General features: G+C 60.9%; 1 protein-coding gene across 1 annotated transcript; it reads right to left on the minus strand.

Moving 5' to 3' along the window:
- Positions 1–60: 60 nt before the first annotated feature.
- On the minus strand, positions 61–9226 carry LOC128837202 (NFATC2-interacting protein-like). The gene is made up of 9 exons (XM_054028172.1): positions 9187–9226; positions 8473–8637; positions 8180–8249; positions 5215–5350; positions 4813–4884; positions 4021–4201; positions 3231–3375; positions 883–1016; positions 61–577 (listed from the first exon to the last, which is right to left on the minus strand). The coding sequence occupies exons 1-9, from the start codon at positions 9196–9198 to the stop codon at positions 419–421; spliced, it is 1074 nt and encodes a 357-aa protein (XP_053884147.1). The 5' UTR covers positions 9199–9226; the 3' UTR covers positions 61–418.
- Positions 9227–11819: the final 2593 nt, after the last annotated feature.

Consider the following 11819-nt stretch of genomic DNA (forward strand, 5'->3'; position numbering starts at 1 on the left):
GCCCCACAGCTGCATCCACCCACCCCCTCCCCACAAGTAAAGGGCAAGAGGCTCAGGACCGACAGCTGGGTTCATTTATTTATTTCATAAAAGCAGCTTCGCCCCCCTCAGTGCTGGGGATAAACGCCCCTAAAGTCCCCTATTTACAGAACAGGTCGGCGGGGCTGGGTCTGGGTCTAGGCCTCGCTGACATGATGGGCAGGCTCCGGGCCATGCCTAGGTGCAGGGAGTGGGGGCAGGGCCGTGCCCAGCTGCTGCAGGGGGTAGGAAGGGGGATCCCCCAGGCTCAGGGACAGCAGCAGCCGGCTCCGTGCCCAGCTGTGGGGAGGTATCCCGCGGGGGGGGGAGGAGGCGCTAGGCCCAGGCCTCCATCGGGCTCCATGTCCAGCTATGCAGGGGCGGGGGCATCCCGGGGGGGCTAGGCCCAGGCCTCAATGACGTCGTCGGGCTCCATGCCCAGCTGCTCGGGCGTGCGGGTCCCCGCCAGGCGCTGCCCGTCGAAGAAGAAGCGGAGCTGGTGGCCACCCAGCCCCATGGCCTCCTGGTAGCGCTCCATCAGCCAGTGCAGCGGCTCCGCCTGCCGGGGGTGGGGGGTTAGCAGGGTGGGAGCACACGCCGCAGACATGCCTGGGAGGGGGCACTACAGGGACTGCCCCAGCATCCCTCCCAAAGCAGCCCCAGGAGGAGAGGGGCCTGCCCCAGACTAGCCGCCCTCCCGCGACTGCCCCAGCCCCCCCTCAGTCAACAGCCCCTCCCCCCCGAGGCTGTGACAACCCCCCCTCCCTCCCCTCTGCAAACAGCACCTCACAGCCCCCTGGCATGGCCCCTCCCCCTGTAGGTGCCCCCCCAGATGATGACCCCCCCCCCGTAGCCCCCCCTTACCCTGGGCACATTGAGTGTGAGCTGTGAGTCCTTCTCCTGGCCTCGCACGGTCAGACGTAGCTCCCCAGGGCCCGGCCTGGCCCCCGGCTCTCCCCCACCCTGCGGCTCCCCAGCTGCCATGTCCACCACGCAATCTGCAGGGGACAGACGGAGACAGAGAGCGCGGGGGCGGGCAGCTGGGGGCGCTGCACTGATCACTCCTGTTTCCCCCCGTCCCGGGTTGGGGGACCCCCACTGATGTCAGACCCCCCGCCCCAGCCCAGGGGGCACAGCATGCACTTCGGGGCCAGTAACCCAATTTCCGCTACTGGCCGCGGACTCGTCAGCTGGCCGCCATGGAGCGGGAGAGAGGCCTGGTGCGTGGGGCCACCATGAGCCACCAGTGGGAGGCGGCTATGGGGGAGGCAAGGGGACCCCAGCACGGCTCAGGCGGGTGCAGCAGAGATGCTGTGGGGACAGCTCCGCTGGAAAGCCGTGTGCAGCATCGGGCACCCCTAGAACACAGAAATGTGGGGCGGGAAGGGACCTGGACGGGTCTGTGACGAACTGGGACTGTTCTTGCTGGGGTGTGGGAATGCTTACAGGGGAGTGTGACTAGGATGGTCTGCATCGGAGGATGGGAGTCGGCCCGAAGGAACATACCTGAGCTTGTAACATGAGAACCCAGGAGGGGGTTGGAGGTCAGGTGACTCCGGGGCCCGGGAAACTGAAAAGGCTGTGGGAGGGGTCGCTGAAAGCAGAGTGCTGGAAGCAGGCTGGAAGGAGGCTGGAGAGATGGCTGGGAGGCAGAGATGGCTCTGACCCCCCAAGGGGGGTGGGCTGGCATGCCCTGGGACCCCAAGCTGGACCTAACTGAGGGGGGCCCTGTTGTCTGTGCCTGCAAGACCTGTCTTGGACTGTATTCCTGTCATCCAAATAAACCTTCTGCTTTACTGGCTGGCTGAGAGTCATGGTGAATCGCAGGAAGCCGGGGGTGCAGGGCCCTGAGTCCCCCGATACTCCGTGACAGGGTCACCGTGCCCAGCCCCTGGCCAGCCAAACCTGGGCCGGCCTTGACAGCTCTTTGTCCAACCTGTTCTTAGACACCTCCCGTGCAGGGGACTCCCCAACCTCCCTCAGCCTGTTCCAGGCCGAGCTCCCCCTCTTACAGTTAGACAGTGGTTCCTAATATTCGACCTAAGTCTCCCTGGCCATGGACGGAGCCCATCACTGCCTGTCCTGCCTCCAGCGAACATGGAGAATAACTGATCCCTGTGACGAACGGGGAATTTTCTGTAGCATCTGTAGGAGTCTCACGCCTGCCTCGGTTTCCCCTATACTTTGCACGGCTACCCAGTGCCAGGGGAGGACTAAGTTTGCTCTCAGGGCAGCCTAAGACACGGGGTTTGCGCATCACCGCCCTGGCTGGTGGAAGAACAGTCATTAGGGAACTGGCTGAAACCGCCCCAGATCAGCAGTGGGGCCAGAGAGCCGATGGCAGCGCTCCTGACTCCTGGCCCCATGCTTTCAGTGGGAAGCTGGCACAGACCCCAGCTGGGGAACCAGGGGCTAGGAGGGGCGAGGTGGACGCTGGGGGCTCTCACCCGGGAACAGACTCAGGAAGGAAGTCAGAGAGCGAGTGAGCGAGAGACAGCCTGCCCCAAGGGACTCCCCACAGCCTGGCGGGGCTCTGGGCTGAGCAGAACAGACTGGGCTGTAACCTGCACCCCTCTGCGCTACCCTAAGGGCTCTCTGTGCCATGGCCAGCTAACACACCCGACTGCACGCCAGCGCTATGGGGCTGTCCCTGCCACGCTGGGCGAGGGGCACCGTCCCGGCATCATGGGCACGTCTCTGCCAGGGTCTGGCTCAGGGGGACTCGCTGGGCAGAGCTCACGGGGGAAGCAGGAGGCTGCAGCCCAGAGGTTCAGTCCAAGGCGGTGAGGCTGCGTGGCCGAGCCTGGCGGGAGGGAGACCCCAGGGGGTCTGGCACATGGACGGCATTTCCCGTGGCTCCGATACCAGCCCTCGCTAGAGCTGACCCCTGCTCTCAGGGCCCCTCCGGCTGCTGGGCTCTAAACTCACCCAGGTTTTAACCTTCCTCGGGTCAGGGTTACAGACCCCGGCTCTGGACTCTCCCCTTTGTCCCCACTTGGCTAACGCCCGGTGCCCAGAGCTGCCCCTGGCATTCCAGCTGGGCCTGCCCAGCGCACGTGGAACAGCTCCCGCCCGTGTCTCACATACAGCGCTGCTGCTCACACCCCCAGCCGAGAGCTGCCTGTCCCACAACCGCGGCCCGTCCGCGCCTGCCCCGCTCTGCCCACAGACCCTGCACCTGTGCCAAGAGAAGCCCCCTGCCCCTCACTCACCGATGATGTCGGCCACGCCCAGGCCCAGGCCCAGGGGGGTGCTGTCGGGGGGCAGCTCTGTGTCTCGCAGCAGCAGCAGGATCTGCTCCGGCCGGACCTGCAGCCTCCCGGCCATGTGCTCCACCACCGCCTGCAGGGGCTGTGACTGCGCCGGGGGAGGGGACAGTCAGGGAGGGACAGGGGGACAGCTCGGCTCAGCCTGGCAGCCTGCTGGGCTGTTCGGGGCCAGCGTGAGCCAGGCAGCAGGGCTGGCACGGCCGGTGCCAATCGCCTGGTACATTCACCACCGAGTGACTCCAGCTGGGCCCATACAGCCCCTGGGCCATTTCCAAGAGATCCAGTGTCGGGCAGTTCCGCCGCCCCCTGCAATCAGTCTTAATCCCACCCCGGCCTCCCAGCTCTACACTGAGGGGGTGAACCAGCCCCTTGACACCCTTCCTCCACCTGGCCGCTGTCCTGCCCCGGCACCTCCCATGCCCTACCCACACCCGCCTGAGCGGTGCGCTGTGTGATCTGCGCTCTGCCTTCCCCGAGATCCTCCACCCCACAAGGGCATGGCCAGGGTCTGCACGCTGGGGCAGGGGCTAGCTCAGAGCCCGGCTGTGGGGGCAGGGTTGGAGATACAGTGTCTGCGGGGGGGAAAGGTTGTGGGGCTGGGCGGTGGCATGGGGGATATATACGGCCTGCACAGGGGCCCGGCACACATTGAGGGGATGGGGGGCTCACTCTCCAGCCACATGGGGATGTGGAAAAGCTGAGAGGTGTGGGGTGCAGGGGGTGGGTCACTCACCATCTCCATGGCGACGCGGTGGATCTCGGCCCGGCACCGCACCTTGAGCTGCAGCTGCCGGGGCGCGGGGGACGGGGGCGGCTCCACCAGGATCACGTCATCCTCGGGTGGCTCCTCCCGCAGGCTGCGCTGGGCGGCCGAAAGCCACGTGCTGAGACCCCGCAGCTGGCGTGCCACCTCCCTGGGGGGGCAGGGCCGTCAGACCCCCACAGACCCCTGTGCCCCACAGACCCCCCTCCCACACCTCCCTGGGGGGCAGGGCTGTCAGACCCCCACAGATCCCTGTGCCCCACAGACCCCCCTCCCACACCTCCCTGGGGGGCAGGGCCGTCAGACCCCCACAGATCCCTGTGCCCCACAGACCCCCCCCACACACCTCCCTGGGGGGCAGGGCCATCAGACCCCCACAGACCCCTGTGCCCCACAGACCTCCCCCACACACACACACCTCCCTGGGGGGCAGGGCCATCAGACCCCCACAGACCCCCCCCCACCTCCCTGGGGGCAGGGGCCATCAGACCCCACAGATCCCTGTGCCCCGCAGACACCCCACACACACACCTCTCCCTGGGGTCAGGTACCATCAGACCCCTGACAGACTCCCCCCATTCCCCACCTCCAGAGACTCCCCAGACAGATCCCCCCCAGAGACCCTCCCCGCTCTCTACAAGAGAGGTGCCCCCCAGAGAACCTGTCCCTCAATTCCACAACTCCTGACGGGGCAGAGATTCCAGCAGAGACCCCCACACCCAGCCTCAACACCCCCCCCCCCACATCCGGGGAGCTACTCACCGTCGGGTCCGGCCCCTCTGCCGGCGTGTGGGCTGTGGTGGGGGAGGGGGAGAGGGAGACTCGTCCCGGACCCTGAGAGAGAGTGTGAGCAAGCGAGCGCGCAGGGGGTGAGATGGGGGCTGTTGTGAAGGGGGCCTGGGAAGCTGTGCCCCATAAGTGACCCCCCCCAGGGGACAGACCCCAAAGCCAGAGGCCACAGAGCCTGAGCCACGCCCCCATCTCCCCTTTACAGCCCTACCCCCATGGTAACCCTGCCCCCACCTCCCATTAGAGCCCTCCCCCCATATACCCCCATGGTAACCCTGCCCCCACCCCGATACCCCCACCTCCCCTTGGAGTCCTGTCCCCTCCCCCCATACACCCCCCACGGTAACCCTGCCGCAGTCCCTCCCCCCCACCTACGTTCTCGCTGCCCCCTGCTGCTGCAGCTCCTCCTCTGGCCAGTCAGTGCAGGGGCCCTGGGGGAGGCGTGGGGCGTGAGGCCGCTCCGGCCGGGGGGGCGTGACAGGGCCAATCTCATCGACGTCCAGATCCGCCCCTGGCGGGGAGGGGAGACAGCAGCTGTGACGGCCAGGCAGGGGGCACCTCTCCCCACAGCTGCCCCCCAAAGACAATAAACCCCCATCCAGTGCACGTACCCCGACCCCCCCAAACACATCCAGCACACAGCCACACATTAACGGAACTGGCTCCGGATATTGCCAGCCCAACACCAAGGATTGTAACGACTCTGTAAACTCGGGGGTCGTACCCTATGACTGGAGAGCTGCTAATCTAGCTCCTGTTTTTAAGAAAGGGAAAAAAACGTGATCCGGGAAACTCCAGGCCTGTTAGTTTGACCTCAATTGTACGCAAGGACTTGGAACCAATTTTGAAAGAGGAAGTTGTTAAGGACATGGGGTGAACGGTAACTGGGATAAACTACAACCGGGTTTTACAAAAGGTGGATCCTGCCAGACCGCTCTGAGCTCCTTCTTTGAGGAGAGAGCGGATGTTTTAGACCAAGGAAGTGCAGTGGATCCAATCCACCCGGATGTCCGGAAGGGTTTGGATCCAGTTGCACATGGGAAACTATTTGTTACATTGGAGAAGAGGGGGATTGATAGGAGAACTGGAAGGTGGGTAAGAACTGGTTAAAGGGGAGACTGCAACCAGCCCTATTGAAAGGTGACCTGTCAGGCTGAAGGGAGGTTACTAGTGGAATTCCTCAAGGATCGGTCTTGGGACCAACCTTATTTAACATTTTTATTACACCTGTCGATTAATTGCAGTTAACTCACTCAATTAACTCAAAAAATGTCATCGTGATTAATCACAGTTTTAATCGCACTGTTAAACAATAGAATACCAATTGAAATGTATTAAATAGTTTGGATGTTTTTCTACATTTTCCTATATATTGTATTCTGTATTATAACTGAAATCAAAGTGTATAGTTTTTTTTATAAATGTTTGCACTGTAAAAATGACAAAAGAAAGAGTATTTTTTAGTTCACCTCATACAAGTCCTGTAGTGCAATCTCTTTGTTGTGAAAGTGCAACTTAAACAAATGTAGATTGTTATATAACTGCATTCAAAAAAACAAAACAACGTAAAACTTCAGAGCCTACAGGTCCATTCAGCCTCCTCCTTGTTCAGCCAATCGCTAAATATAAACCAACTTGTTTCTCTTCATTTACAGGAGATACTGCTGCCTGCTTCTTGTTTACAATGGCACCAGAAAGTGAGAACAGGCATTTGCATGGCACTTTTGTAGCCAGCTTGCAAGGTATTTACATATAGGTATTTTTTAATTGTGATTAATTTTTTTAATCGCTTGACAGCCCTCGTTTTTATTACTGAGCTTGGCACAAACAGTGGGTGCACGCTAATAAAATTTGGGGATGATACAAAGTGGGGAGGCGTTGCCAATATGGAGAAGGACCGGAATATCCTACAAGAAGATCTGGATGATTTTGTAATCTGAAGTAACAGAAACGGGATGATATTTAATAGTGCAAAGTGCACTGAGGGACCAACAACAAGAAGTCTTGCTCTAAGCTGGGGACTTCTCAGTTGGAAGTGACAGAGGAGGAGAAAGACCTCGGTGTATTGGCTGATCACAGGCTGACTAGGAGCCGCCAATGTGATGTGGCCATGAAAAAGGATAACAGCCCTGGGGTGCATCAGGCGAGGTGTTTCCAGTGGAGAAAGGGATGTGTCAGTACCATTATACGAGGCACTGGTGAGACTCATCTGGAGTCCTGTATAAGAACGGCCAGACTGGGTCAGACCAAAGGTCCATCTAGCCCAGTATCCTGTCTTCTGACAGCGGCCAAAGCCAGGTGCCCCAGACGGAATGAACAGAACAGGGAATCAAGTGACCCATCCCCTGTCGCCCATTCCCAGCTTCTGGCAAAGATGTTCTGGTCTCTCATTTGTAAGGAAGATGAATTCAAACTGGAACCGGTGCAGAGAAGAGCTGCTAGGATGATCCGAGGAATGGAAAACTTCCCTCATGAGAGGGGACTCAAAGAGCTTGGCCTGTTTAGCCTGACCAGACGCAGGCTGAGGGGAGATAGGATCGCCCTGTATAAATACATCAGAGGGATACATACCAGGGAGGGAGAGGAGTTATTTAACTTAAGCGCCAATGTGGACCCAGAACATATGGCTATAAACTGGCCATTAACAAGGTTTCTAACCATCAGAGGAGTGAAGTTCTGGAGCAGCCTCCCAAGGAGAGCAGTGGGGAAACCCCCCAACTGGCTTCACGCCCGAGCTTGATAAGTGTATGGAGGGGCTGGTATGACAGGACTGCCTACAATGGCGTGCGACTGCCCGTAGCAAAAATCCCCAGCGGCCAGAGACGGGACACTAGATGGGGAGGTTCTGAGTTACTACAGAGAATTCTTTCCCGGGTACCTGCCTGGTGGGTCTTGCCCACACGCTCAGGGCTAACTGATCGCTGTATTTGGGGTTGGGAAGGAATTTTTCCCCGAGGTCAGACTGGCCGAGACCCTGGGGGGGGGGGGGGGGGGGGGGTCACCTTCCTCTGCAGCGTGGGACACGGGTCACTCACAGGCTAGAACTAGTGTCAGTGGTGGAGTCTCTGTAACTTTAACCCATGATGTGAGGATGTCAGTGACTCAGCTGGAGGGAGATTCTGTGGTCTGTGATCAGATCGGGGGGGTCTCTCAGACTTTAAGGGCACAGGAGGCCATCAAACATCACCACCCCTGTGGGGACTCCAACCACAGCCCGGCCAGACACAGCCCCCGAGATGTATCCCTGCTGCCTCCTCCCACTCCCCCACAGCACATACATAGCCCCCACCTCCCCGAGGCCAAACCCCCCTACTCCCGCCCAGCCCTAGCACCCCCTTACCTCCCTGCCACTGCAGGGCGGGCACCTCCTGGCGCAGCTCCGCGGGGCACAGTTGGAAGCTGCTGTTCACCTGGAGAGGAAGGGGGCATGTTACCCACAGGGCCCTGCTGCACGGGCACCCCCATCGGAGCACGAGCCTCAGGATGGGCACAAGAGGGATGAGCATGGCGGGGGGCGGGGGGGGGGCTGGGAGCCCGGACTCCTGGGTTCTATCCCCGGCTCCAGGAGTGGAGAGGGGTCTGGTGGTTAGTGCTGGGGGAGAGGGGGTGCTCGGATGCCTGGGTCCCTGTTACCTTGTTCGAGTAGACAGGCACAGCGGGGATCTCGGTGCTGCACAGGACACGCCGGCGCTTGGGGCGCGGCTGCCCCGCTGCCCCCCTCGGGGGTCTCACAAGCTCCCCCTCGCTGTCACTGCTGCTGCTGCCCCCCACGTATATTGGGGGTGGGGCAGGGCCAACCTAGATGGGGATGGGAGAGCCAGGGTTAGGGGGCAGGACTCCTAGGTTCTACCCTGGGATTCCTCCAGTGCAGCCCCAGGGGGGCTCCCCCCACCTGCCCAGCCGCCCCCTCGACCCTGCGCCAAGACAGGGGCTAGGGAGGAGCAGACCCCAAGCCCCCTCACCCACTGCCCCCCAGAGACCCCCCACAACCCCACCCCTTTGCCCAGAGACCCCCCCCCACAGCCTCGCTCCCCAGAGACCCCCACTACCCCTCCTGCCCCCCAGAAACCCCCCACAGCCCCACCCCTTTGCCCAGAGACCCCCCCACAGCCTCACTCCCCAGAGACCCCCACTGCCCCTCCTGCCCCCCAGAGACCCCCACAGCCTCGCTCCCCAGAGACCCCCACTGCCCCTCCTGCCCCCCAGAGACCCCCCACAGCCCCACACCCCTGCCCAGAGAGCCCCCCACAGCCTCGCTCCCCAGAGACCCCCACTACCCCTCCTGCCCCCCACAGCCCCACCCCACTGACTAGCCCCCAGCCCCACCCAAAGACCCTCGCCACTCACCTGCTCCGCCATGGCGCGGGCTCCCAGGTCGCTCCCACCCATTGGCTTAGACCTTCCCACTCAGCCCCGCCCCTGCCCTGCCATTGGCCACGGCTCCGGAGGTTCGGTGACGCCAGACCAGGCGGCTCCGCCTCCCGCGGCGCAGGGGCCGCTGGGAGTTGTAGTTCCCAGGTGGGGCTGGGGGGCTCGGCTCCACCCCCCCCCCCCCCCGAGGCACAGGGGCTGTTGGGAGTTGTAGTTCCCAGGTGGGGCTGGGGCTCGGCTCCACCCCCTGAAGCACAGGGGCCGCTGGGAGTTGTAGTTCCCAGGTGGGGCTGGGGGGCTCGGCCCGGTGGTTGGGAGACTTGGGTGAACCACAGGAAACCCCGCGCAAGCCTGGCACGCCAGCACCGGCACCGCCTCGCCGTAAAGCGGGAGGATTGTCGCGCCAATGCCAGTGTCCGCGAGAGGCGCCAACATCGTCAGCGTCGAGGCCCCGGTGATCCAGCCCCCGCTGAGGTGCAGCAGGCACCGTGCGCCCGACGTCCACCCACCAGAACAACCTCCGTGCGCCCAACGCCCCAAAGGAGAAAGGAAACGGGGAGGCCCAAAGAAAGGAAAGACAACGGTCACGCAGCCATCATGGGCCAACCCCGTCTTCCAACACCACCTGCCACGTCGGCCAACGAGTTCGAGGGTCAGACTCCTAAGGACCCATGAAAAATAAACCCTGTGAAAGCGATCAGCTTCAACCTCGAGGGAGCACCGGAGACGGGCTCCCAGCCTGTGTGACGAAACACTGCCCTTCGCTTTAAACCTGCTGCCTGTTACTGTCATTGGGTGACCCCTCGTTTTGTGTTATGAGGAGGAGTAAACAACACTTCCTTATCCACTTTCTCCACACCAGTCAGGGTTTTACAGACCTCTATCGTATCCCACCTTAGTCGTCTCTTTTCCAAGCTGAACAGTCCCAGTCTTATTAATCTCTCCTCACATGGCAGCCGTTCCATGCCCCTAATCATTTCTATTCCCTTTTCTGTACCTTTTCCAATTCCAGTCTGTTTTGAGATGGGGCGACCACATCTGCACGCAATATTCAAGGTGTGGACATACCATGGATTTATATAGAGGCAACCTGATATTTTCTGTCTCATTCTCCCTTTCCTAGTGATTCCCAGCATTCTGCTCATTTTGTGACGGCCGCTGCGCACTGAGCAGATGTTTTCACAGAACTGTCCCCAGTGACTCCCAGATCTCTCTCTCGAGTGGTACCAGGTGGCTTTGGCCCCATTGGGATAGCAGGGGGCTGCAGGCCTCACAAAACAATAGTCCCATGGATGATCATTGAGGTTTGCAAACAGGCAAAGTAAGAAGAATGCTGCTTGCGAATGCCTGAATTTGACTTCAGCCTTTTGCCTTTGTATCTGCTGTCACGTGACATTGGTAGTTTGTGTTTTAATACTTTATCAGGCTCTCACTTTGTGTTTTAATACTTTATCAGGCTCTCACTTCGGTGTGACACAGCCCCCCGCGAAGGCTGCGCTCTCTCTCTGGGGTTAGGTCCCTCTGACTCCGCTGCCTCCGGTGACCGCACCTCTGAGCCCTCAGCAGCCTGTCTGTGCAGTGGGGCCCCTCAAGGAGTCCCCTCGCTCTGGGCCCCCGGGGCCTCCACCCCCGGAAGGAACAATGTGCCATCCTCCGGTCTCCACCCTGCAGTGACTCCCAGGCTGGGAGTTCACCCTGAGTCCCGGAGCTGGGCTGAGACCCCCTGCTGGTACCAATGCCCCCAGCATGACAGCCCCAGAGCCAGGCCCTGCCAGCGGGATCTCCATCCCCAAAACCTCTCCTGCCATTAACCAAGCCAGAGACGCGCTCTCCCTGTGTCTGCAGGCTCCTCCCCAGCGCCCAGGGTTATCGGGGTATGGGGGGAGCCAGCGCAAAGCAGCCCCCACCCCTGGGGGTTTCTGGCCTGGGACACTGGGTTGGGCCAGTGCAGCCGCAGTTCCATCCTGAGTGATTTTGTGTGGGGAGGCCCCAGTCACACCCTGCAGCTGCCAGTTCCACAAGTGAACCACATACTGTGTCTGCCTGGGAGATGGGACAGGGCAGCCCAGCTGGGCTCCAGCTCAGGGATCCGGGTGTGACGGGATCCCCCCGGGGTGCCACTTGGAACTGGGGTACCACTGAGCCCGCCTGACCCACCAGCCTGGGCTCCCTTTACCCTGTGCTGCTGTGACAGGCTCTCACACCCCCTCCAGCTCACAGCTGTAGGGACACACCCAACTGCAGCTTGTACACAGGGATGCTGAGATCAGCTGAGGAGTTGCCCAGTACTCAAATACACCCCCCCCTCTAGACGATAAACCCAAACTTGTACCGTCTTGCGCTGCTGTGACGGTGCTGCCTGTGGGAGCCGGCTGAGGTCACTCAATCAGGGTGAACTGCAAACAGAACGGGGCACCAAACCCCAAACGCTGGTGAATATTCCAATACTTAGATTTCCCAACCAGCCCAAAACAGCCTCTGTATTACCTCACTGGTTACTCAGAAGTCCAAATAATTTAATTCCCTTAAAGTGCCCAGCGTCCAGCCTCCGTCCAGACACACACGTCAGATATGATGATGATTCCTGAAAATCTGATCTCATCATATAA

The sequence above is a fragment of the Malaclemys terrapin genome, chromosome 4 (assembly GCF_027887155.1).
Source record: "Malaclemys terrapin pileata isolate rMalTer1 chromosome 4, rMalTer1.hap1, whole genome shotgun sequence".
Taxonomy (NCBI): domain Eukaryota; kingdom Metazoa; phylum Chordata; order Testudines; family Emydidae; genus Malaclemys; species Malaclemys terrapin.